At 44.5% G+C, this 27,703-nt stretch overlaps 1 protein-coding gene and 1 pseudogene across 6 annotated transcripts in view; one reads left to right on the plus strand and one right to left on the minus strand.

The window, feature by feature from the left end:
- Positions 1–22,908, minus strand: part of lin54 (lin-54 DREAM MuvB core complex component) — a 143,836-nt gene extending 120,928 nt beyond the window's left edge. For 3 of the 6 annotated variants that reach the window (XR_011589887.1, XM_070871017.1, XM_070871013.1), the window contains exons 1-3: positions 22,703–22,908; positions 6,658–6,845; positions 2,215–2,906 (exon numbers count right to left, since the gene is read on the minus strand). Coding sequence is in view for 5 of the 6 variants with exons in the window: in XM_070871017.1 (XP_070727118.1) it covers positions 2,215–2,906; position 6,658 (693 nt within the window). In the remaining variant the exon portion in view is untranslated. Of the gene's footprint in view, positions 1–2,214; positions 2,907–6,657; positions 6,846–21,575; positions 21,647–22,657; positions 22,673–22,702 lie in introns of those variants that run through there. The other 3 variants (XM_070871014.1, XM_070871015.1, XM_070871016.1) reach the window with 3 other exon arrangements.
- A 4,126-nt stretch (positions 22,909–27,034) lies between these two features.
- On the plus strand, positions 27,035–27,272 carry LOC139251784 (U2 spliceosomal RNA; annotated as a pseudogene).
- Positions 27,273–27,703: the final 431 nt, after the last annotated feature.

Genomic DNA, 27,703 nt, shown 5'->3' on the forward strand with positions numbered 1-27,703 from the left:
ATATCCCTTTGCCAGCTCGTGTGTCTTTTACACACCTTACTTTCCCACCTAGCTTTGTACTATCAGCAAACTTGGATACATTGCACTCAGTCCCTTCATCCAAATCATTAATATAGATTGTAAATAGCTGAGGCCCAAGCACTGATCCTTGCAGCGCCCCACTAGTTACAACCTGCCAACCAGAAATGACCGGTCCATTAACCAATCCTCCATCCATGCTAATATATTACCCCCAACCCCATGAACCCTTATCTTGCGTAGCAACCTTTCATGCGGCACCTTATCGAATGCCTTTTGGAAATCCAAATATACTACATCCACTGGTTCCGCTTTATCTACCCTGCTCGTTACAACCTCAAAAATCTTTAATAAATTTGTTAAACACAATTTCCTTTTCATAAAACCATGTTGACTCTGCCGTAATCATATGATTTTCTAAGTGCACTGTTATCACTTCCTTAATAATGGATTCCAGCATTTTCCCAATGACTGATGCCAGGCTAACTGGCCTGTATTTCCGTGTTTTCTCTCTCCCTCCTTTCTTGAATAGTGGGGTTACATTTACTACCACGAGAATCTAGGGAATTCTGGAAGATCAAAATTAATACATCCACTATCTCTGTAGCCACCTCTTTTGAAACCCTAGGTTGCAGGCCATCAAGTCCATGGAATTTGTTGGCTTTTAGTCACATTAATTTATCCAGCACTATTTCTTTACTAATACCAATTTTTTTTTAAGTTCCTCATTCTCACTAGACCCTTGGTTTTCCAGAGCGAGATAAAAGATTAGTAGTATGGAAAAGGTTAATCTAGAATACTACTTCAAATTAAGCAGCAGCAGTAGGATACTAAGTCAAACTAGTGAAAGCTAACTTTAGGACAGATATCAGGAGGGTTTTCTTCACTGATTATTCACTTGGAATTGATTTCTGGATAAAGTAGTGGAGACAAAGATACTAGAATCATGAGAAACAACTAGAAGCAGCAACAAAAGAAAATACTTGCATTTATATCATCATCATAGGCAATCCCTCGAAACGAGGATGACTTGCTTCCACGCCAAAAAAGGATGAGTTCACAGGTGTTTCAATGAAGGATCCAAAATTCCATCCCAAACTACATCCTGAAAGGTGGAAGATGTCGGTGCACGGGCTTGACAGAGCTAGGTCTTGGTCCAGTGGCAAGTGTTATCCAAGACGACTGGAGCGCAGACCTATTGCACACACATACTGCAATGTGGGCTGGCCCGTGCTGCCCCTGGACCCCGAGTCCCGAACTCACGCCTCTCCTGGGCCCTGATCACGTCCCTCTACAGTCTCTCGCCGCTCCTTTTATGACCCCGACCTGCCACCGTCTTTCACGACCTCAGGACCTCCCAAAGCACTTTGCAGCCAATTAAGTATTTTTGAAGTGTAGTCACTGTTACAATGTAGGAAAAGCAGCAGCCAATTTGCACACAGCAAGCTCTCACAATGTAATAATGACCAGATAATCTGTTTTTAGTCATGTTGATTCAGAGATAAATATTGGCCAGGACACCTAGGATAACCCCCCATACTCTTCTTTGAAATAGTGCCATGGGATCTTTTATGCCCACCTGAGAGGGTCCTTGGTTTAACGTCTCATCCGAAAGACGGCACCTCCGACAGTATTGCACTGGCGTATTGGCCTTGATTTTTGTGCTCAAGTCTCTGGTGCAACTTGAACCCACAACCTTCTGACTTAGAGGAATTAATGAATTAAGTTGAACCAAATGCCCTCCCTCATCTGCAGTATCTTGTGATCTGCATTAAGCATTTCTCTCACTAGGGAATAAGAAAAAGCAACAGAGGCAATGAACCTGGCATTCACAGCAGCAGTGAATTTTTTTAAAACACTAAAAACTCATCGTAGTCAGGCAGGCTGAGAGGTGAGAAAAAGGGAAGGAAAGAGAAAGGGAGTTAAATTAAGACAGAATAGAACCTGAAAGAGAGAACAATGTTCTAAGTGCCACTTAGCCATGACCTCAATACCCACTTGATAGACACAGCTTGTCACTTTTAGCCAATTGTACTGCAAAACAACTTCACGAAGTACACAGCTCACTAATGAAAATGTCACATAAATAGGGTTTTTCCTATGTTGACACATCTGGATCTGTCATTAACTGTTCAATACCTTCACCAGATTTGCAATCTATAAAACTTCAGTGCAGAAACTGAATTTAATTCTTACCTGCACAGTTTTCATCTGATTTTGTAGTGGGTTCCCAGAACCTAATGCATTTGATACTCCAGCTGCTGCCTTTCCCTCAACTCTTCCACCAAGAGTAACCACCTTAATTTGTTTCTGCACCTGTGGGTCCATGGCTTGTAATTGAGACGAGACTTGAACGTGGGCTGCTTGACTTGGTGGCAACGAAAGTACAATGGACTGTCGGGACTTTCCAAGTGTGGTCACTACCAGTTGTTGTCCTACTGGCTCAGACTTAATAGTTTGGCTGGAGATGTGGTAATCAGAGGGTTCCGATACTGGATTAAGGACAATCTGATTTGCTGCTAGAGTCACAGGTGTTCCAGCAGTTGTGCTTGGGAGGTCAATTTTAACAGTAGTCTTTGATGCACTGTCAGTATTAACTTCCATTTTTACATTTGGGTCACTTAAAATAAGTGGAGTAGTACTATTTGTCAACACAGTGACGTGGTCTGCAATGCTCGACAGAATGTGAGAGTTTTTGCCTTCATCTGGATCTACAATTTCCTCGAGTTCAGTTTCCATGGGAACTGGATCCCCATGCTCTGATGTTATCGTGACAGCCTCAATACTGTCATCTTCGACGATGGTGGTGTCCATTATCTCCTCAGGAAGCAGGCTATTCACCTCAGCCGATACCACCTCCATCTTAATACTTTGCAAGGACTGCGTCACTGAAACAAAAGGCGAGAGAAAAAAAAAGTAAAATCTGCAGTTGCAGCAATTGAAATAATCACATCAGGTTTTAAAAACAGACTTGGCAAAAAGAGAAGTCCTCTCAAGATTCATCCTTGGTGGCTACCAGCTCAATGTGCATTATTTAACAACAATTTGCATTAGGAGAAATAACCAAAAGCTTAGTTAAAGAGAACATTTTAAAAGAGGGTCTTAAAGGAGGAGAGAGGTAATGGGGTTCAGGGAGGAAATTCCAGGGCTTGGATGGGGCCTAGATGGCTGACGGCACTGCCACTAATGGTGGGGGTGAAGGAAGTGGGTAATGGACAAGAAGCCAGAGTTGGAGTTTTTGAAAGGTTGTAGGGCTGGAGGAGATTACAGGCACAAGGAGGGACGAGGCCATGGAGTGCTTTGAACACAAGTATGAGAATTTTAAAATGGAGGTGTTCGGAGACTGGGAGCCAAGGTTGGTCAGCAAGAACAGGGATGATGAATGGGACTTGGTGCGAGTTAGGATATGAGCAGCAGAGTTTTGGATGAACCCAAGTTTATGGAGGGTGGAAGATGGGAGGCCGGCCAGGAGAGTATTAGAATAGTCAGGTCTGAAGATAACAAAAGCATGGATGAGGGTTTCAGCAGCAGCTGGGCTGAGGTGGGGTGAAGAAAGGCAATATTCCAGGAGGTGGAAGTAGGCGGTCTTGGTGATGGCGAGGATATGGGGCTGGATTTTCGGCTCATTTTCATCTCGGTTTGCGCCCCGGCGCGGCATTAAATGCTGTTTTTGGGCGTTATGCCTGGCATCCAGAAATTACCGCCCGGCCGGAAGATTCGGTTATTGGTTTGCGTCGCTGCAAAAACTTACCACCCCGCCATCAGTTTTTAACGTGATGATGTCAATCGTCGTGCAACACTGCGCTAGCGCCTCGGTTGGAACTTTCGGCCTTAACGCCTCATTTAACGCCCCAACAAACGTCTAGAAAAAAAGTCGGTCCCAGGGTGCGGCAGGCAGTATTGGTAGCATTTTAAAAGGAGGGATGAGGATCCTACATTGCAGGTTATATTGACTACAACGGTTGCGTACATCACACTGCGTGAAGCTCCAACTTGCAAAACTTTACTTTTATCTGCCATTACAGTGCCCTTACAACTTCAGTGAGAAAATTTAACGTGGGCATTACTAGTTCACCAGCGTATCATGCTCCATGCTATTACCAGGGCAGTTTCAAGCTAGAGGAAGGACTCTTCGCCATGTCGGCCCAAGATGATGAGAGGCCGAAGACATCCGGGGAGGAGGGCTTATCCCCCCACAGGGTTACAGGCACCAACGCTCAGACCTCCAGCTCTCCGAGGAGCAGTGTGCGAGAAGGCTGCACTTCCGAAAGTGCTGACAGAGATATGCCATCCCCTCCTGGCAGACCAATGCCTGCACCGTTCTGGAGGCAACCTTCAATACTCCCCTCCACAGGTATCCAAATTTATTGTGGTGTGCTGCATGTTGCACAACTTGGCCATCATGAGAGGCCAGGCATTACCAGTGGGGAGTGCATGCCCCCCTCAGGAGGAGGAAGACGACGAAGAGGAGCCTGGCGAGGTCCCCAATTGGACAGTCACACCATCCACGGGGGAGGCGGTGTGGAGATGCTGTCAGACCTACACTCGCACGTCGCCAGTTCGTAATGGACCGGCTCTCCTAAATGAAGGAAACTGAAGAATAGAACTAATACTGGACACGCTATGTGTCCCCATAAAGGCACATCTCTGGTGAATGTTGGAATGATGCACAAGACACCAATGGCAAATGATGAGCCATAAATTTTACTGCAACAAAGTCACAAAAACACTCTACACCAAAATAAAACCAGACAATCTATAACGTTATGTTGCACGGCACTAAACAACAATGAAACTTCTTTACCGCCGCAAGTTTCGGCTTGGGCGCACAAAGTCCGTTTTGTAACGCCTGACTTAACGCCAATGCTCCTTCAACTTACATTTTCATCGAAACTTGCAGGCAAAGGCGCAAACTATTTTCAGGCGCTAACTTCAATACCCCGCTGCGATTAACACCTCGAAATCCAAAAAGCCCAAAATCCAGCCCATGGAGTCAGCATTCAGCTTAGGGTCAAATAGGACACCAAACTTGTGAACGGTCTGGTTCGGCCCAAGACAGTGGCCAGGGAGAGGAATGGAATAGGTGGATGGGAATGGAGTTTGTGGTGGGGACAGAAGAAAATGGCTTTGGTCTTCCCAATATTTAATGAGAGGACATTTCTGCTCATCTAATACTGGCTGTGAGACAACTAGTGTGATAAATCATAGAAACAAACATAGAAAATAGGTGCAGGAATAGGCCATTCGGCTCTTCGAGCCTGCATCACCATTCAATAAGATCATGGCTGAGCATTCACCTCAGTACCCTTTCCTGCTTTCTCTCCATACCCCTTGATCCCTTTAGCAGTAAGGGCCATATCTAACTCTCTCTTGAATATATCCAATGAACTGGCATCAACAACTCTCTGCGGTAGGGAATTCCACAGGTTAACAACTCTCTGAGTGAAGAAGTTTCTCCTCATCTCAGTCCTAAATGGCTTACCCCTTATCCTTAGACTGTGTCCCCTGGTTCTGGACTTCCCCAACATCGGGAACATTATTCCTGCATCCTGTCAGAATTTTATATGTTTCTATGAGATCCCCTCTCATCCTTCTAAACTCCAGTGAATACAGGCCCAGTCGATCCAGTCTCTCCTCATATGTCAGTCCTGCCATCCCGGGATTAGGTCTGGTGAACCTTCACTGCACTCCCTTAATAGCAAGAACGTCCTTCCTCAGATTAGGAGACCAAAACTGAACACAATATTCCAGGTGAGGCTCACTAAGGCCCTGTACAACTGCAGTAAGACCTCCCTGCTCCTATACTCAAATCCTCTGGCTATGAAGGCCAACATTCCATTTGCCTTCTTCACCGTCTGCTGTACCTGCATGCCAACTTTCAATGACTGATGCACCATGACACCCAGGTCTCATTGCACCTTCCCTTTTCCCAATCTGTCATCATTCAGATAATATTCTACCTTCCTGTTTTTCCCACCAAATTGGATAACCTCAAATTTATCCACATTATACTGCATCTGCCATGCATTTGCCCACTCACATACCTGTCGAAGTCACCCTGCAGCCTCTTAGCGTCCTCCTCACAGCTCACACCGCTATCCAGCTTAGGGTCATCTGCAAACTTGGAGATATTACACTCAATTCCTTCATCTAAATCATTAATGTATATTGTACATAGCTGGGGTCCCAGCACTGAGCCCTGCGGCACCCCACTAGTCACTGCCTGCCATTCTGAAAAGGACCCGTTTATCCCGACTCTCTGCTTCCTGTCTGCCAACCAGTTCTCTATCCACGTCAATACATTACCCCCAATACCATGTGCTTTAATTTTGCACACCAATCTCTTGTGTGGGACCTTGTCAAAAGCCTTTTGAGAGTCCAAATACACCACATCCACTGGCTCTCCCTTGTCCACTTTGATCCATGTGGATCAGAGGCAGTGGAGTGATTGCAAGAAAAAAGGAATGAATGAGCGAAGAGATTTCTAGAAGATCATATATCAGGGTGGTCTGCAGAATCTACAAGTGAACTTGAACTCGGTACTTCTGAACATACAAGGTTGCATGTTGATTTAAAAGTTATATACAAATATTTAACAGGAAAAATGCTCGCATTTTTAAAAGTTACTTATGAACTTACTCAGCTTCAGAGTTGTGATTCAAAATATCTTCTGTCGTTACATGTTGATAGTTATTCAATCTTTTGCTTTGACATTTCTTCAGGATACAATTAATGGGATCTGTGACAATCACATACACAAATAATGGCATATACGTGCAGAGTTGATAAGAACCAATGCCATGTACTCCTTTTTGCAGTCATAGAATCTGAAATACCAAATTTGAACACATGAGTGGGATTTATGTTTTCGCAGATGGAGCACCTGGCAGTGTTGGGAAATGTTGTTGTTCTCTTCATTTTGAAGCCCTTGTTTATATGTGTTACTGGACCAGCTCCACTTTAGTCCTGGAATCCAAGAGGGTCTAAACTACTCCAGGGTAGCACTACCCCAGCATGACCTGGGCGCTATCATGTACACATGCAGCAAAAAACAGAGATTAAAGTCACAAATTATACACAGGTGATCATGCACACAAATGGTCACCTTCCAGGCAAGCCTGAGGCCAAGTCATGGCACTGCATATTTTAGGGATGAACACTGATGTCTGGTTGCATCCACCAAGTTTAGAGCTCATGACTGAGGTCCATGATAACAGCACTGAATTAGGTGTTAACATTTATTGAACCAGGTGTTAACATTTAAAACACCACAATTCTTAAATCAGTAGCGGAAAGGTATTCCCTTGTGCTAGATCTGAGGAGAAGCTGAATACATCAATAAATCACAACTATGGCCTTATTTGTTTGAAACATAATCCCAATGGGGAAAGAAGAATTTATTGATCAGTACAAAATTTAAAAAAGTCCATCTCCCACCCCCAACTGTGCCAAACCATGCATTCATATCTTGTGTAAGTGGCCGTGAGTTTACAGCATGTGGTTCGGGTGGCGGGGAGGGGAGCGGGGGGAGTATAGCTGACAAAGAGGAAGGGGCATCACAGCTTCACCTGAATTTTTCTTCATCTAGTGCCCATAGAGGTCCCAAGTTTGATCCTCGATCTATGCTGAGTTACCTAATCTCACTAGAGGTAGAAGTAAGGTGCTAAAATTGGCCTCTGGACGAGGCAAGGGAAAAAAAAACAGAGTTCCTTGATTTCATCAGTATCAATGAAATGGCTGAAACAAGGAAAAGAAAAAAGACAGACAGAAGGAAAAGCAGATTTGGGCACATTCCAGCTTAGCTGCGATACCCCATGCAGCTGAATAGCCCATGGACATTCCCCATAAAGACCCACTTTCCAGATTAACACAGCAGGGGGGTCAAGGCAATGTTCCCTCTTTTTTTTTGTACTGAGCTGGCCACAAACTCATTTGAGCGCGACCTTTTTGCCGTGAGCAAATTTTAAAACAACGTTTACAACAACTCTTACAGCAACAACAGAAGCAGCAACCACTTAAAAGTATATATACCGTAATGCCATATTGCCATCCCATCATTTCAAATCATGAGACAATCAGGCAAGGTTCTATACATGCTTAACATAATACTTCTCTGCTTTTGAATTCTATTCCTCTAGAAATGAACCCCAGTGCTTTATTTACACTTTTATGGCTTCTTTAACCTGCGTTGCTACTTTTAAGATTTGTGAATCTGTATCCCTAGATTCCTTTGCACCTCTACTCCATTTAGACTCTTATTTTCCAAGGAGTAGGTCCCATCCTTATTCCACCTACCAAAATGCACCACCTCACACTTATCGATATTGAAATTCATTTGTCATTTACATGCCCATTCTGCAAGTTTGTTTATGGTAGAATTAATTAAAAGCTTTTAGTTCATCGTGTACAAACTCTATTTAATAAAAAATTACTTCTCAGAAATGACTGGGATATAAAAGAACTGCATAATAATGCATTAACACTTTAGAAACGTCACTCAGTTACACACTGACAAACAATCCAAAAGCCCAAGGTGAGCTGAAAGAGGCATATCTATTCGTGCAATTAGTATTAATTTTCAAGTTTTGAAAGCATTAGCCCATCCCTCATGTCACTATAGCAATGGCTGCACAAGCAGCAGGAGCAGCTGCTTTCCTTTAGTGCTGACAAGCTGTACGTCCACAGAAGTAATTAGAATATTAATCACAACGCAACCAGACAACCAACAAATAGAAAGTGCTGTAGTTCTTTAGTTCACGATATTTAAAGAGTTGAACAAAAACGGGTATCCATATTTCCAACTTCAATCACTTCCATTGATAAACGTTGTCTTCTTGAACCAGCACACCCCCAGGTAACATGTCAGAAATACAGCGCTTATTCACAAGTGCAGAAAAACACATACACAATTTGCATTACCGAATTAAAAACAAAAAGCAGGAAAAGCTATGATTTAACAGAAATAAATATTCATCTTTCGTCCTGGACAGGAGAACCAGTCAGACAGACTTAGAAGTGTTTACTAATATGTTGCTGTAAAGATGTTAATTTATGAATTTCACTTCATGTTTTTCTCTCAAAACATTCTCCACAATATTAATCCCTACTCTTATCACAAAAGGTGTTGAATTATTTTAGTTACTTCCCAATGAAATAGTGGGAAACAAACTTCATTGAAATGGGAGATTAAAAATTGAGTACACAAACATTAATACCAGTTCAAAATTGTACATTATCAGTTTATTCAAAGTATTTTCTGTATCTTTGTTAATAAACAAATAGTTGTTTCTTCTAAAGTAGCTTCCTGCAATTTTTATACATTATTACATAACTCGTGTTTCTATTAACACTCCACTAAACATTTAGGAGGAAACCTATAATTTACATTATTCCTGGGATTTGTTAGGCTTGTTCCAGCTTTGAAAAAAGCTAAGGTGCTCCAAGGTTCTCTTTCTCTCTTCAACGCTGTCAGTAAACATACAACAAAAATAAAATAAACTCTAATTTCAAACAGAGCTCAAACAAGAAAGTGGTTAAACTCTCCAGTCCTAAGAAGGCGGTGAGGTTATCTATCCCCAGCCTCGGCGATGAACTAGGATTAGTTTTTCTGCTGACGTCCCCTCCGTCTCTCAGACTCTGATGTACAAACGGGTACAAATATTTTCCCCTCTCACAACATGGTGTAAATAACCCTGATAAACTCTTTCAAAAAAGGGATAACACCTGGCAACATTAAACTCGAACTTACCACGGGACATTCAACATCACTTTCCCGTATTTTTTTCCGGCTTTAAATAATTTTCCAAATTTTTTATTTTTAATTCTCTCATTTTTGTTTCATCGGAGGCCTAAAACTTGTTTTCTTTAGCCTCCTTCCAGCGGCCTTTGTACATGCGCTACACCTCCACCTGTGCTGTTCGAAAGTGCGACAGCCGCTCAGTCCCTGCGAACAGACTACACTCGTCTCCACAGAAAATAGTACTGACAAAAAACACAAGACAACGCTCGCTGAGTTCCAGTGCTCTGTATCTTAGCAAATGCCCTTCCAATTCGGATCGGCTCCGAGGTCACAAATGACTCTGTGAGGTTTCCCGCTCCATTGTGTATTGGGCCCGTCCCCCCCGCTCAACCGTTAAATTTTAGTGCGGGACCTTACAGATCGTTGCACAGCCACGCACCTTACAGAGAACAGTTTCTACAACCCTCCGAGATCTCTGTACTCCTCCAATTCGGGCCCAGAGCGCACTCCCTGATTTTAAATCGCTCCATCATTGATGGTCATCTTCAGCTAGCCACACTCACTCTGCCATCCAATACAAGAGGCAACCTTTGTTGGCCCAGGCAGTTTGCATTCTTCAGCAGACAGATGTACTATTGGGTTGATCCGCAGAAAGTGAGGTGCCTCAACATTTCCAAAAATATAAATCCGACCCCAGAATTGATTTTCAATGGAACCAATGCACTACACCTTCTAAACAGTGACATTTCCCTCACGCTGACAGAATTTACAATGTCAACCAATGGTTCTGGAAACAAATTCTTAAGTGCACATCAAAATGGTAGCTATGTTACAGCATTTTATAAAAGATACTTCCAGCTGAGCAAACTTTAACAGGCAGCCCCTGTTAGAACAGCTGTTTCTCTCTGCACACTCACATCAAAAGCTCCATTGGCTCTTGGTTTGCTACACATTCCTTCACCTGAACAGGCCATGTAGCAACTGCAGCCAAGAGGAAACACAAGTGACTTACTTGAAGATTTCTGCCAACAGTTCTCTGAACCAACCACTAAGAGGAGTGCAAGAGCAGCAAGGGGGATGACATTCCCTTCCCACTCTGTGGGAAGCTGCCTAGCCTCTGCATAGCAATTTCCTACAACACAGCTGAAACAAGAACCATGTCACATAACGAAATCCCAGGAGCACATCACTGTTACACATACTGGTGCTGCAAATTGCTGCATTACCATTCTGCCGTAAAAGTTCGTTTACCATAAAGTTCCTTTTCAAACTGACTTATAAAAATAGATAGCTGACCGTGAATTTAGGACAGTTACTAAACCTCAGGATACTGCTGACATTCATGAATTACAAAAAATTGTTATAATATGGTTTATATTAATTAAATGGTAGTAACTAACTCCATGCCAACCATCTCTTATTTAATATGTACTTTTCCAGATTTTCTGCAATGAATGTATTAAATTAGGCAGGTTGCTCAAATAGCCAAACCAGCTATAATAAAAACAGAAAATGCTGGGAATACTCAACAGGTCAGACAGCATCTGTGGAGAGAGAAACAGAGTTAATGGTTCAGGTTGATGGCCATTCGTCAGAACTAGAAAAAGTTAGAGATGTAACAGATAAGTGTAGAGGCAGGAAAACAGGGAGGGGAGGAAAGATCAAAAGGGAAGGGTCTGCGTTAGGGTGGAAGGCAGGAGAGATTAAATGACAAAGATATGATAATACAAAGCAAAAGGAGATGGTTATGGAACAAGTAAAGAAACAAAAGATAAGTCTCAAAGAGGTGTAAATGGGAATGGCTGAATCAACAGCTGCCATGTGAAAAAATAGGGGCAGAGGTTATGGTCTGAAATTGTTGAACTCGATGTCGAGTCCATTCCATTCCGTCCACGGCCTCTTACACTGTTCCAACAAAGCTCAACGCAAGCTCGAGGAACAGCATCTCATCTTTCGATTAGGCACTTTACAGCCTTCGGGACTCAACATTTGGAGAGAGTGAGAATTCGGTGGAGAGGGGGAAGGAGGTGCTGCTTTTTGCCTCCAATACTTCTAGTGCTTTATGTTACAGATAAATATTCAATTTAATCTCCCTAGAACTTAAACTAGATCAAGTAATTAGTTAAAAAATTAAACTATAAGCTAAGTTAATTAAATACATAAACTTTAATTGAATAAATAAAATAAGATTATATAGGGATGGTAGTGCAGGTGATGTGCTGCAACTGCAGCTTGTGGGAGTTTGTGGAGAGCATCGTGATATCGGACGACCATGTCTACATCTCTAGGAACTCCAGCTCAGAGATGTTGAGCTGGAGTCAGAGGTGCAGACATTGCGGGGAATCAGGGAGGGGGAAAGAGAGTTACCTGGGCACTTTGATCCAGGAGGCAGTCACACTCCTTAGGTTAGGTAGTGGTACAGGTCTGATTAGTGGTCAGGGACAGGAGGATGCATCTGCGACTGAGGCAGGTAAGAGAACCCCGGGTGCAGCGCCTGAGGAGCCTTGGCCTTTACCCTAATCCAACAGGTATGAGGTTCTTGCTGCCCGTGTGGGTGAGGGCAAAGTATGCAGGGTCGATGAGCAAACTGACACGGCAGGAGGCCATTCAAGTGGGGGGTGGTTTAAAGGATTATGATGATGGTAGGGGACAGTTTAGTCAGGGGGATAGATACTGTTCTCTGCAGCCACCATCGGGAGTTCCAAAGATTGTGTTACCTGTCTGGTGCCAGGGTTAAGGACATCGCCTCGCAGCTGGAGAGGAATGTATAGCGGGAGGGAGAGGATCCTGCTGTTGTGATTCACATAGTAATCAATGACATAGGTCTCCGCAAGATCCTACAAATCCCCTGGAAGGACAGACACACCAACATTAGTGTCCTCGACCAGGCCAACATCCCCAGCATCGAAGCACTGACCACACTTGGATCAGGTCCGCTGGACAGGCCACATAGTTCGCATGCCAGACACGAGACTCCCAAAGCAAGTGCTCTACTCGGAACTCCTCCACGGCAAACGAGCCAAAGGTGGGCAGGGGAAACGTTACAAGGACACCCTCAAAGCCTCCCTGATAAAGTGCAACGTCCTCACTGATACCTGGGAGACCCTGGCCAAACACCGCCCTAAGTGGAGGAAGCGCATCCGGGAGGGCGCTGAGAACCTCGAGTCTCGTCGCCGAGAGCGTGCAGAAATCAAGCGCAGGCAGTGGAAAGAGCGTGCGGCAAACCAGTCCCACCCCACCCTTCCCTCAACGACTATCTGCCCCACCTGTGACAGAGACTGTGGTTCTCATATTGGACTGTACAGCCACCTCAGAACTAAGAGTGGAAGCAAGTCTTCCTCGATTCCAAGGGACTGCCTATGATGAGGTAGAACTAGGAGTGAGATTCTACTGAGAGAGTTTGAGGAGCTCGGGTCGAAATTAAAATGCAGAACCTCACAGGTAATAATCTCTGCATTATTATGTGCAAATTGTCACAAGGTAAAGCAGATTAGATTAAATGCATTGCTGAAAGAGTGGTGTGGGAGGCAGGGGTTTTGCTTCGTGGGGCACTGGCACTAGTACTGGAGAAAGAGGGAGCTGTTTGTTGGGACGGGCTCCACTAGTTGGAACCTATGTCCTGGTGAATCGAATAACTAGGACAGCAGATAGGGCTTTAAACTAATGAAGGGGGTGGGGGAATTCAGGCAAGGTTAAATTCAAAAGCAGTAAGAAAATTGTCACGGCATAGAGCAGTGTAGTGATTTGGGAAAACTAAGCAGAGTGGGTCCCAAAGGGACAGAGAGTTTAACAAAGGTAATAGGACATCAGTGATGAAGGTGACGTGACATCAGGGAAAAGAAGAAGAAAGTTAAAGCTAAAGGCACTATATCTGAATGAGCGAAGCATTCGCAACAAAATAGATGAATTAATAGCGCAGATAAAAATAAATGGGTTTGATTTAATAGCCATTACAGAGAAATGGTTGCACAGCGACCAAGTTTGAGAACTAAATATTTCAGAACAAGTGACTCTAAGAGATCGGCAAAATGGAAAAGGAGGAGGGGTAGCCTTGATAAATGATGGGATAAAAACAGTAGAGAAAGGATTTTACCTCAGAAAAACAAGATGTAGAATAACTTTGGGTGGAGCTAAGAAATAACAAGGTGTAGAAAACACTGGTGGGAGTTGTTTATAGGCCCCCTAGCAGTAGTTGTCGTGTCGGGCACAGTATAAATCAGGAAATCAGAGGTGCCTGTAACAAGGGTAATACAGTAATTATGGGGAACTTTAATCTTTATATAGACTGGGTAAACCAAATTTGCAGTAATAGTGCAGAGGACGAGTTCATGGAATGCATTCAAGATAGTTTCCAGATCAGTATTGGTCCAGACATGGACAAAAGAGCTAAATTCCAGAGCTGAGGCGAGAGTGACTGACCTTGACATCAAGGCAGCATTTGACTGAGTGTGGCATCAAGGAGCCCTAGAAAAATTGAAGGCAATGGGAATCAGGGGGAAAACTCTCCACTGGCTGGAGTCATACCTAGCACAAAGGAAGATGGGTGTGGTGATTGGAAGTCAAACCCACGATCTCTACCACCTAGAAGGACAAGGGCAGCAGGCGCATGGGAACACCATCACCTGCAAGTTCCCCTCCAAGTTGCATCCTGACTTGGAAATATATCGCCATTCCTTCATCGTCGCTGGGTCAAAATCCTGGAACTCCCTCCCTAACAGCACTATGGGAGTACCTTCACCACAAGGACTGCAGCGGTTCAAGAAGGTGCCTCACCACCACCTTCTCAAGGGCAATTAGGGATGGGCAATAAATGCTGGCCTTGCCAGCGACGCCCATATCCTGGAAAGAATAACAAAACAAGTATGTCGAGGAACCAACTAGGGAACAGGCTATTTTAGAACTTCTATTGTGCAATGAGAAAGGGTTAATTAATAACCTTGTAGCAAAGGAGCCTCTGAGTGCAGTGATCATAATATATGAGAATTTTATACTGAGTTTGAGAGTTGTTTAGTTAAATCTGAAACTAGAGTTTTAAATCTGAAAGCAGCAAACTATGTAGGTATGAGAGACAAGTTGGCTACGGTAGGTTGGGAAACTAGATTAAAAGATATGACAGTAGATAAGCAATGGCAAACATTTAAAGAAATAATTCATAATTCACAACGAATCTACATTCCCTCGTGTAAAAACCCCACGGGAAAAATGGTCCAACTATGGCCAACGAGAAGTTAAAGATAGTATTAGATTAAAGTATAATGTGACCAAGAGTAGTAAGCTTAAGGATTGGGAGGATTTTAGAATTCAGCAAAAGAGGACCAAGAAATTAATAGAGAGAGAGAAAACAGAATGAGAGTAAACTAGCAAGAGACTAGCTTCTATAGGTATGTAAAAAGGAAAAGATTAGCGAAAGTAAACATGAGTTCCTTACAGACAGAGACAGAAGAAATTATAATGGGGAATAAGGAAATGGCAGAGACATTACTTTGTATCTGTCTTCACGGAAGACACAAAAAACAGTCTGGAAATAGTGGTGAACCAAGGGTCTAGTGAGAATGAGGAACTTAAAGAAGTTAGTATTAGTAAAGTAATAATACTGGATAAATTAATGGGACTAAAAGCCGACAAATCCCATGGAGCTGATGGCCTGCATCCGAGGGTTTTAAAAGAGGTGGCTCAGAGATAGTGGATGCATTGGTTTTGATCGTCCAGAATTCCCTACATTCGACAATGGTCCCCGCGGATTGAAAGATAGCAAATGTAACCCCGCCATTCAAGAAGGGAGAGAGAAAACAGGGAATATAGATCAGTTAGCCTGACATCAGTAGTAAGGAAAATGCTAGAATTTATTATTAGGGATGTTGTAACAAGGCACTTGGAAAACCATATGGTTGGGCAGAGTCAACACGGATTTATCAAAGGGAAATTGTGCTTGACAAATCAATTAAGAATTTTTTGAGGTTGAAGCTAGCAGGATAGATAAGCGGGAAATCAGTGGATGTAGTATATTTGGATTGTGAGGAAGCATTCGATAAGGTTATTACACAAAATTGGGGCTCACGGGATTGAGTAATATATTAGCACGGACTGAGGATTGGAACAGACAGAAAACAAAGAGTAGGAATAAACGGGTCATTTTCGGGTTGGCAAGCTGTAACTAATGGGTCCGGCAAGGATCAGTGCTTGGGCCTCAAATAGTTACAATCTGGATGAGGGGACTATGTGTAATGTATCCAAGTGTGCTGACGATACAAAGCTAGGTGGGAAAGGAAGTTGCAAGGAGGATGCAATGAGATATAGACACCTTAAATAAATGAGCAAGTCGAGAAGTGTGAAGCTATCCACTTTAGTAGGAAAAATAGAAAAAAATAATTTTTAAAAATGGAAATGGTGAGAGATTGGGAATCATTGGTATTCAGAGGCACCAGGGTGTCCTTGTACACAAATCACTGAAAGTTAACATGCAGAACAGCAAACAATTAGGAAAGCAAATGGTATGTTATATTTCAATCCTTCTGTAATAAAGGCTAAGAGTAAAGAGGTCTTACTGCAATTATATAGCGCCTTGGTGAGACCACACCTAGAGTACTATGTACAGGCTTGGTTTGCTTACCTAAGGAAGGATATACTTTCCTTAGAGGGAGTGCAACGAAGGTTCACCAGACTGATTCCTGGGATGAGGGGATTGTCCTATGAGGAAAGATTGAGTAGAATGGATCTATGTTCTCTGGACATTAGAAGAATGAGAGGTGATCTCATTGAAATGCATAACATTCTTAAAGGGCTTGACAGGGTAGATGCTGGGAGGATGTTTCCCCGACTGGGGAGTATAGAACTAGAGGTCACAGTCTCAGAATAAGGGGTTGGCCATTTAGGACTGAGACGAGGAGAAATTTCAACGGGCTATGAATCTTTGCAATTCTCCTCTTCAGAAGGCTGTGGCTACTCAGTTGTTGAGTATATTCAAGACAGAGAACAATAGATTTTTGGCTGTTAAAGGAATCAAGGGATATGCAGAAAGGTGGAGTTGAGGTATATCAGCCACGAATGGCGGAGCAAGCTCGAAGGGCCGAATGGCCAACTCCTGCTCCGATTTCTTATGTCCTTATGTCATCATGTCAAATTCTTTGGAGTTTTATTTTCTATTTTCTCTGACCCCTTGCACCAAGTCCTTATGACATACATGGACACAAACATTGGTTTTCATCCAGATTGCCATTTAGAAACCATTTTTCATTTTGAGCCTTGACAGTGAGCATCAGCTAAAAAGCTCACTAAATTTTGCTCATCTAACTAAAGTCAAACATTTATGGCTTATCTACCACATTTGCAACATGGATCAATGGATAGCAATCAGAAGCAGGAACCCTTCCTGATTTTTCCCTTTCCTAGTTCTGGGGAAATTATTTCAGCACACCAACAGCTGCCCTGACGGAGTTTATCTAACTCAACACAGACTGTCGACCAAACCAAAGACATACTGATCTGTATGCCCCAGTACCAGACATTTATCCATTGGAAAGCTCCTTCAAAGTTTTTTTTCTTTTTTGAATCTTCCAGGGTTTTTCATGTACACCAAGGTGAGAATTGCAATTGCTGAAGAATGAAAGCATTCACTTTTCTAGTTGTGTCACTCAATATCAACTTTGGACACTCCTGCATCAAGTACAGAATAAGCCACATGTACAGTAATATTTTGTACTTAGTGCCTTCAGAATAGAGCTAGATAACTATCTGGGTTGAGTGGAATTAAAGGTTACAGATATGGATCGAAAGACAGAATCAAATAGGATATGGTGCTAGCAGCGACCAAACAAACCATAATCTGTAGAAAACAATTGCCAGGTCAGAATGTCAGTGAGGGTTTACTGATATTCTGCAGTTTCATTCAACTACCTCCAAGTCAGGGTGAAATTATACATGAATTTTCTTCTTGACCCAAGACAGCAATGAGATTAAATAAATAATTGGGGAAGAATCCATGAAGGGATAATCTGGAGTTAGAAGGCTTGATGGAACAAATGATATTTACTTATTCTAAGTTTTTACCTAACCCCAAGCTCAAATTACTACCCTGTAATTAAGTCAATATCTGATCACTTTACAATACAGTGTTGCCTCCAACAGCAAGAATGCAGCCAATGACAACCTTGCAATGTAAACAACAGACAAGTGGCACAGGAGGAAGCCAAACCCTCTTAAAAATGAGACTTCACTTGTTGCCTGCAATGGCAAATACACATATTGTAAATCAATGGCACATAAACTGGGATTGCCATTTTGGAATCTGGGCATTAGAGAAGTTTCACAGCTGGACTGACCAAACAGGAGTTTGCACTAATTTAAAGATTTTTTGGCTACTTTGAAGAAACTGAATGTACACAAGTCTCAGGAAAAGTGTGAGATAATGCATTTGGGGAGAGGCAACAAGGCAAGGGAATACACAATAAATGGGAGGATACTGAGCACTGTGGAAGAACATAGGGACTTTGGAGTATATGACCACAGATCCTTAAAGGTAGCAGGATAGGTCGATAAAGTAGTGAAAAAGGCATATGGAATGCTTGCCTTTATCAGCTGAGGCATAGAATACAAGAGCAGGGAAGTTATGCTAGAACTGTATACAACGCTAGTTAGGCCACAACTGGAGTACTGCGTGCAGCTCTGGTCACCACATTATAGGAAAGATGTGATTGCACGAGAAAGGGTGCAGAGGAGATTTACGAGGATGTTGCCAGGACTGGAAAATTTTAGCTATGAGGAAAAAATGGATAGGCTGGATTTGTTTTCCTTGGACAGAGGAGGCTGAGGGGAGATTTAATTGAGGTGTATAAAATTATGAGGGGCCCAGAGAGTGGATAGGAAGGATCCATTTCCCTCAGCAGAGGAGTCAATAACCAGGGGCCATAAAGTAGTTGGTGGAAGGATTAGAGGAGAGGTGAGGAAACATTTCTTCATTCAGAGGTGGAGAAGTTTAGGGAGGGAGGTTGAGAGCTTGGGGCCCAGGCAACCGAAGGCACAGCCACCAATGGTTGAGTGATGATAAGAAGGGATACTCAAAAAGGCAGAATTTGAGGAGCGCAGACATCTCGGGGGCGAAAGGAGATTAGATAGGGAGGGGTGAGGCCATGGAGAAATTTGTAAACAAGGATGAGAATTTTGAAATCGAGGAGTTTCTTAACCTGGAGCCAATGTAGGTCAGCGAGCCCAGGAGTGATGAGTGAACGGGACTTGGTGCGAGTTAGGATACAGGCTGCCGGGTTTTGGATGACCTCAAGTTTACGTAGGGTAGAATGTGGGAGGCAAGCCAGGAGTGCGTTGGGAGTAGTCAAGTGCAGAGGTAATAAAGACATGGATGAGGGCTTCAGCAGCAGATGAGCTGAAGCAGGTGCAATGTTACGGAGGTGGAAATAAACGGTTTTAGTTATGCCGTGAATATATAGCCGGAAGCTAATTTCAGGGTCAAATATGACACCTAGGTTGCGAACAATCTCAATCAAATTCTAGGGAGAGTGATGGAGTCGATGGCTAGGGAACGCAGTTTGTGACGGAGACCAAAGACAATGGCTTCGGTCTTCCGTCTTCCAATATTTAATTGAAGAAAATTTCTGCTCATCCACTACTGGATGTTGGACGAGCAGTCTGACAATTTAGAGACCATGGAGGGATCGAGAGACGTGGTGGTGAGCTGGGTGTCGTCAGCGTACATGTGAAAACTGTGCTTGCCAACTACCGCCCCATCTCCAAACTCCCTAAACGTGATGTCGCCTCCCAAATTCGTGCCCATCTTTCCCGGAACTCCATGTTTGAATCCCTTCAATCTGGTTTCCGCCCCTGCCACAGTACCGAAACAACTCTCACCAGTGTGCGTGGTCCCTTTAAATTTTCTGTGCGGCGTCTCTTCCAGCGGCCTGTGTGATACCTCGCAACTGTTGCATGATCCCCCTTTCTTCTTCTTAGGCAGTCCCCCGGAGTCGAGGATGACTTGCTTCCACATTAAAAATGAGTTCTAAGGTGACTGATGAGACTAATGCGGGATCTACAGTCTCCGTCACATGTGGGGCAGATGGTGGTTGGAGGGCTGGGTAAGTGGGATGCTGGATTTGTCACGTGCTCCTTTCGCTATTTGTACTTCGCTTCCGCGTACTCCCGGCAAAGAGACTCGAAATGTTCGGCGCCTTCTTGGATGCTTCTCCTCCACTTTGAGCGGTCGTGGGCCAGAGATTCCCAAGAGTCAGGGGGGAAGTTACATTTTTACAGGGAGGCTTTGAGGGTGCCCTTGAAGCATTGTCTCTGTCCTCCTGGGACTCGCTTGCCGTGACGTAGCTTGGAGTAGAGTGTTTCTGGAGTCTAGTATCGGGCATGCGGACAATGTGGCCCGTCCATCGGAGCTGATCGAGCGTGGTCAATGCCTCGATGCTGGTCTGAGAGAGAACGCGAACGTTGGTATGCCTATCGTGCCAATGGATTTGCAGGATTTTGCGGAGGAGTTAGCGGTACTTCTCCAGGGCTTTACATAGTCCATGTGATCCCCCCCTTTGGGGGGGGGGGGGAGCATTGGCGTGCGGCCCTCAACAGTTCACCAAAATTTTTTAAATGGCCCTCCAGCCCAAATAATTGACCACCTCTGATCTACGGCATGTTGACTCTTCTCTCCGCTCTGCCATCATCTCTCTCATAGAATGATACAGCATAGGAGGCCGCCAGTCGGCCCATCGTGCCTCTGCTATCTCGCATTATTCTCTAATTTGCTCCCTAAACCTTGCTAGATTTCTCCCCACTTTCTAAAGCCTCCTTCAAACCTATCACTTCAACAGCACGTTTGTGCACTGCCTGTAATGTTACTCCCACTAATGTTACTCCCAAGTCAGATCTAAGCCCAGACTGAAGTGTCTTGAGATGTTTTGCTACATTAAAAGGTGATATATAATGTGTAGATGCTCAAGTCTATTAGTAGATTAAAGGATTAGAGTTGGAGCTAAACGTCCATTAAAGTTAAACGGGGTCACTGCCTCCACTCCTGAAACAGAGCTGATGTTGCTTGGGATGCAATACTTACATTAGGATATTTGTGCATGTGACCATTACAATTTAGCAGTGTTGGGGTGGGGGCAGGACTGGTATTCAATATATACGTGTGGGGGCACTCTAAAAAGCACAGAATTGACACAGCAGGGTAGAGAAAAGAGAAAAGAATTAGGATGTTTGCGTTATACATTTTATGGATGACCTATTTGCTAATTATTTTTAATGGTGAAAAACCTAAACAGGAATGCTACAAACTTGTTTGGTCCATGAACAAATCCATCGTACATTAAGTGAATGGCTAGGCAACTTCTAAACGTAACGTTTGCGAGGCGGAATCTAGGCATACGTTACGGTGTCTTTAAGAGAGCCACGTCTCTCCAAACAATCTCAAAAGAAACACAGAATTGAAGGCCTTTATTTGCATCCGAATTGTTAGCGCTTTGCAATGAAACCTGACGTGTTAGAAGCGTGACATTTGGGTGTAAAAAGGGAGAATGTGTGATTTTGTGTCTGTGTGGCCGGGGAGAGCCCAAAGCTTTTCGGACTCGACTCGGGTATATTATTGGGCAGGGATTGCATTTCGAAAGGTCCGCCATTTTCACCTCGTCATCACAGTTCCAGAGAAAGGCAGGGCCTGAGCGAGACTGGGACACACAAAATACGAAAAAAAACGCGGAAAAAAACTCAACAGGAAATACACACTTGCTAAACAAGCCCCGCAAACAATCATTCTGACGCCCTGGCGCACTCGCCACCCGCCCCCAAAAATACAAAAGTTACAAAAGCAATCTACCTGCTGCAAATATAATCTTAACAGATGTGCGTCAGCGACACAAAAATACACTTCCACCTCCAGTTCAAATCGCTGGCGGTTTAAGGAAATAGTTCCTGTACATGCACAGCACGAAAAGAAAAGTACCCGGGGGTTTGTGCTTGTGTTTGTACTGACTGTCCTGCCCGTTACTGATAACAGTTACAGTACAATTTTGATCATTATCCGGGGGGTAAGAGTCTGTAATTGGGGCGCTCAATCAGGAGCCAAGATTAAACTCCGTCAAATGTTACAACTGCTACACACAAATTGTAGCTATCGCCTGACATCAAATACAGTCAGGATCCAGGAACAATTTGGATCAATAAAATTTTAACTGGACGCGAATCAATTTTTTTTTTTTTTAAAGTGCACTTCTTTTAAAAAAAAACCCTGATTTTAGGCTGGTGATCGGGAACCTTTACTGCCCCAGAAATGTATTAAAGTTACACAATAAAATTTAATTTACAACAACAAAAAGTGATACGTGGTTGGAAGGGGGGGGGGGGGGTTATTTAAAACAAATTAAGGCAATCTAAAAGAGGAAAAGGAGAGAAACAGCGGGGTAAGAAGACGATTAAAAGAACTGTCACCAGAGGAGAGTCTGTTAAGAGGTCAGGAAACAGCCGCCAGTGAACCCACTGACAACACTGCGGCCAACTTCAACTGGAGACTCCCTAGACTGGGCAGGAGTCTCCGTGTGAAACAGACCAGAGAGCACCGGCTCCAGTCCGGATCAGGGGATCCATGGACCAGAGAGCACCGGCGGCTCCAGTCCGGATCAGGGGATCCATGGACCAGAGAGCACCGGCTCCAGTCCGGATCAGGGGATTCATGGACGAGAGAACACCGGCTCCAATCCGGATCAGGGGATCTATGGACCAGAGAGCACCGGCTCCAACCCAGTGCAGCCCGGGTCAGGGGATTCACTCTCACCTCCTGACAAATACGGATAACAGCTGGCGTTACGGAGCTCTGGAAGCCGCCCCAGACCCATCGTTCCCTCCCCGCCCGCCGTCCCACTCGGGCCAGACCCGGAGCAGCCTCCATCTGCCGACACTCACACATCAACACTCCCGCATCGCTGACGGCGCTGTCAGGCAACTCACCGGCCGTGCTGCCCGGGCCGCTGTGAGTTAGAGCCGGGCGGCATGGAGGTCTTGACGGCTACTGTGTGCCTCGGCCCTGAGGCGGCGGCGGCCGCGGTAACCACACACACAACTCTCGTCACCGGGAGACCGAGCCTGTTTGTTCAAAATCACGCGCCCAGCGCCATTCCTCCCCGTCTAACATCCCATAATATCATCCCGCACCCGGGAGACCACGCTCCCGCTCAGCGAAGCACGTAGCTCGAAGGAGAGAAACACAAACCCGCCCCTTTCCTCACTGACCCCTCCCCCCTTCCCGGGGATCAGCACTGCGTCATCAGTCTCTCGGCAGTTGCCGGAGCCCGCGCCGCAAGTTACACGCCCCGCTAACGTCACTACGTTGATCACGTCTCGACACGAGCGACGCGGTTTGCACAGGGTGCGTAGCCCCGCCCACTCTCGCCCAGGAGTCCAACAGGAGCCCCCCACTTTCCCAGCCACTGTTGTTGAAGGGTCATTTGACCTCCCTCGGGAGCCGGCACCTCAAAACTTGAGCCTCCTCCGGGAACTCCCCTCCGTGCCTTTCAGTTCTGCGCGGAGGGGATTCCTGCTCTTGCACACTCTCCACCTTGCCATCCTCGTCTGCCGTCCGGACACGCCATGGCGTACCATCCTGCCAGCCAGAAGAGGCGGGGGTCCCCAATGGAGTGCTCTCTACTGAGAGTCCTCCCTTTATTGGGATTTATGCTGGAGTGTGGTGCACGGAGCAGTCCTGTGCAATAAGTTTTTAAATCGGTTCACGGACTCCCAGGCTACCTGTAATTTCTGCGGTCGAGAGGAGTCCATGTTCCATATTTATGTCAAATGTGTGAGGTTGCAGTCCCTCTTCCAATATTTGAAGGGGCTGCTCCTCAAATTCTGGTTGCACTTCAGTCCCACACTTCTGATCTTTGGGCACCCTGTGCGGAGGGGAGCGGGCAGGTCGGAAGGCCTCCTCGTAGGACTGCTCCTGGGCATCAACCGGTCCAGGCAGTGGGCGGTCAAGGGGGTCGTTCAGCCCGACTGCCTGCCTCTCTTCCGCGGTTACATCCGAGCCAGGGTGTCCCTGAAGATGGAGCACACAATGTCCACCGGTACGCTCGCGGCCTTCCGTAAGAGGTGGGCACCGAAGGAACTGGAGTGCATCATCACCCCCGGCAACCAAATTTTAATTTGATCCAGTTGACTGTCCAAAGTTTAATTTGTTTAATTGTGTCGATTTTAGTGCCCCGCCCTCCCCTCCGTCCTTTAACCAGGGAGCACTTGATTTACTTGATTTACAGGTGCAACTTAAAATAGTTGAAGAGTCATTTGTGGTGTTGGAGTCCTTTCGATCTGGTTTATTGAGAGTTATATTTATAAAGCGCCTTTAACGTAGTGAAAAGTCCCAAGGCGCTTCACAGGAGTATTATAAGATTAAAAAATTGACGGAGCCGCATAACGAGAAATTAGGGCAGGTGGCTAAAACCTTGGTCAAAGACGTAGATTTTAAGGAGCGTCTTGAAGGAGGGAAAAGAGATAGAGAGGCAAGGAGGTTTCGGAATGGAACTCCAGAGCTTAGGGCCGAGGCAACAGAAGGCACAGCCACCAACCGTTGAGTGATTATCATCCGGGATGCTCAAAAGTGCAGAATGTGAGGAGCGCAGACATCTCGAGAGGGGACGGTGTTATGGAGCTGGAGAGGATTACAGAGATAGGGAGGGACGAGAGCAAGGAGGGATTTGAAAACTAAGATGAGAATTTTGAAATTGAGGCATTGCTTAACCGGAAGCCAATGTAGATCAGCGAGCACAGGGGTGATGGGTGAGCGGGACTTGGTGCAAGTTAGGACATGGGCAGCTGAGTTTTGGATCACCTCTAGTTTACGTAGGATGGAATGTGGGAGACCAGCCAGGAGTGCGTTGGAATAGTCAAGTCTAGAGGTAACAAAGGCACGGATGAGCGCTTCAGCAGCGGATGAGCTGAAGCAAGAGTGGAGACGGGCAATATTACGTAGGTGGAAATAGACTGTCTTAGTTATGCTGCGGATGTTCGAAAGCTCATTTCAGGGTCAAATATGACACCAAGGTTGCGAACAGTGTGGTTCAGCCTCAAACCGAAGTTGGGGAGAGGGATGGAGTCAGTGGCTAGGGAATGGAGCTTGTGGTGGGGACTGAAAATAATGGCTTCGGCCTTCCCAATATTCAATTGGAGAAAATTTCTGCTCATCCAGAGCTGAATATTAGAATAGAAATTACAACATGGTAACAGACTAAAGAATAAGCAAAGCCTGGAGAGAATAGTTAACGTGTAAAGGACTTCCCTTCCTTCCTTTTTGTGGAAGAAATATTTTAAAAATTACTTTTACTTTTTAGGAAAAAAAACTTTTATCATAGACAACTTTTATCATCTACCGAGTGGGTCACCCTTTCCGCTAGGTCCCTTGGGTCATGCCATTTACAATAACTGTCCTGAAGTGTTTGAACTTGGTTCTGTTGCAAACAGCAGCTGGCAGGATGAGCAGTGTTACTTAAAACCAGCCAGAGAACTGCTGTGAAGGGTTTGGACCTATGAAATCATGCTACAGACTGAGAATGCAAATCCCCTAGTCTCTAACATGATTTAGACTAGCTTCAATCTTCTCTCCGCTACACTGATTGGTGAGAAAAATCCAGCAGTCCTGGATTAGCGAGGGGGAAATCAGACGCTGTTTCCGCTCCTGTCCCGAGTTTTTTTTAATTTCAAAATATACTTTATTCATATAAAAATTTGTACAGTACATTCAAGAGCAGTTCAGTACATTTGGATGCGGTCAGCAATCCCATACACTACATTTGGGTGCTGACGGCAGTTCCGTTCAATGCATTTCCTTGCTTTACATTTCCAGGTACAATTCAGTACATTGTAGTACATTCATCAAATTACATTACATGTGTCACGAAACAGCACACGGAATGGGTCAGGGTACAGTTACATTTTTCTTTGCAACATACATTGCGAAACAGAACTTCCGCTCCTGTCCTGAGTTGAAACAGTGCAAATGCAGATGTCCTGTGAGCGCAGGATTCAGTTCGGCTCTGAAGCCTCCACAGATCAACAATCCAACAGTGTCACACAAAAACTGGCCACTTGGTGAGATATTCGAAGGTGCACATCACCCATAGAATTGTAACCCAGTAAGAAGTTAACACCTTGAGAAGAGGGGAAAAAAGTGATTAAAAAAAATGTCAATAAAAGGATGGGAAAAAAGTGACTTATTTTAATGAGTGTCAAAAATAAACACAGCACCATATTTTAATGAGTGTCAAAAATAAACACAGCACCATATTTAAATGAGTGTGTAATCTGAACCAGCATAACCAAATTTAAATATTTGTCTTAACATTTGCCGAACTCTGATTGCTCGTAGAGATTGTAAACAAGCAAGTCTTCAAGGGACAACTCACAATCTGTGTTGTAAGGCAAAGTACATTGATTTTGCCTCTGTTAAGCACCTTAAAACATTTTCTATATTTAGGGTATTATATAAATGCAAATTGTTGTTGTGGGATTCGGAGGATGACATTGAGTGGTTTAAAAAGATAGGATTGACCTACATTCATATAATGCTCACAGAGCCTCAGGACATCCCAAAGTGCTTCAGAGCCAATGAAGTACTTCGAATTGTAGTCGATGTGGGAAACACAATAGCTAATTTGCACACAGCAAGGTTTCACATACATCAATTAAATAAATGACCAGGTAACCTACATGAGGCAGATTTTTCTAACCTCCCCAATCCCTGCCAAGTTATTTCCTCTGCATTCCACCCATCTGATCCCACGAGCAGTTAAACTATCTCGGTGGGGAAAATAGGAGGTGTGTGGGGGGCCTGACCCATCAACCTCCATGGCACGAACCTGGTATTGCAGTACTTCCAGGAACGGTGCAGTGGCTCTAGGCCTTTTGGCTAAGAGCATTGGCGCAGAGTGATCCTTGATGTGTGCAAGGTGACCTCTGGCGTTTGTGATCTGACAAAGAATTGGAAAGATTGGCAACGAATAAAAAAAAAAAAATTAAATAAATAATAGGAGGTGGGTGGGGTGGATTGACCCATCCACCTCCACGGAGGTGTGTGGGGGGCCTGACCCATCCACCTCCATGGCACGAACCTGGTATTGCAGTACTTCCAGGAACGGTGCAGTGGCTCTAGGCCTTTTGGCTAAGAGCATTGGCACAGAGTGATCCTTGATGTGTGCAAGGTGATCTCTGGCGTTTGTGATCTGACAAAGAATTGGAAAGATTGGCAACAAATTAAAAAAAAATTTAAAAATTTAAAAATTAAATAAATAATAAATCGCTTCTCGGCCTTTTGGCTAAGATCATGTGTAACTGACCTGACAGGGGAGTAACCGTGACCCCAACACGGTTCTCCCTGGATCAGGAAGGTGATTCCCCTATGCTTTTTGGAAATAGGAGGTGGGTGGGGTGGCTTGACCCATCCACCTCCATGGAGGTGTGTGGGGGGCCTGACCCATCCACCTCCATGGCACGAACCTGGTATTGCAGTACTTCCAGGAACGGTGCTTGGGCTCTAGGCCTTTTGGCTAAGAGCATTGGCGCAGGGTGATCCTTGATGTGTGCAAGGTGACCTCTGGCGTTTGTGATCTGACAAAGAATTGGAAAGATTGCCAATGAATTTTAAAAAATTAAATAAATAATAAATCGCTTCTCGGCCTTTTGGCTAAGATCATGCGTAACTGACCTGACAGGGGAGTAACCATGACCAGAAAGTGGTTCTCCCTGGATCAGGAAGGTGGTTCTCCTATGCTTTTTGGCACGAACCTGGTATTGCAGTACTTCCAGGAACGGGGCTTGGGCTCTAGGCCTTTTGGCTAAGAGCATTGGCGCAGAGTGATCCTTGAATGGGCCCAAGGTGACCTCTGGCGTTTGTGATCTGACAAAGAATTGGCAACGAAAAAAAAAACAAAAAAATTTCTGACCCTCCCTTGATTACCTTCCAGA

The sequence above is a fragment of the Pristiophorus japonicus genome, chromosome 2 (assembly GCF_044704955.1).
Source record: "Pristiophorus japonicus isolate sPriJap1 chromosome 2, sPriJap1.hap1, whole genome shotgun sequence".
Lineage (NCBI taxonomy): Eukaryota > Metazoa > Chordata > Chondrichthyes > Pristiophoridae > Pristiophorus > Pristiophorus japonicus.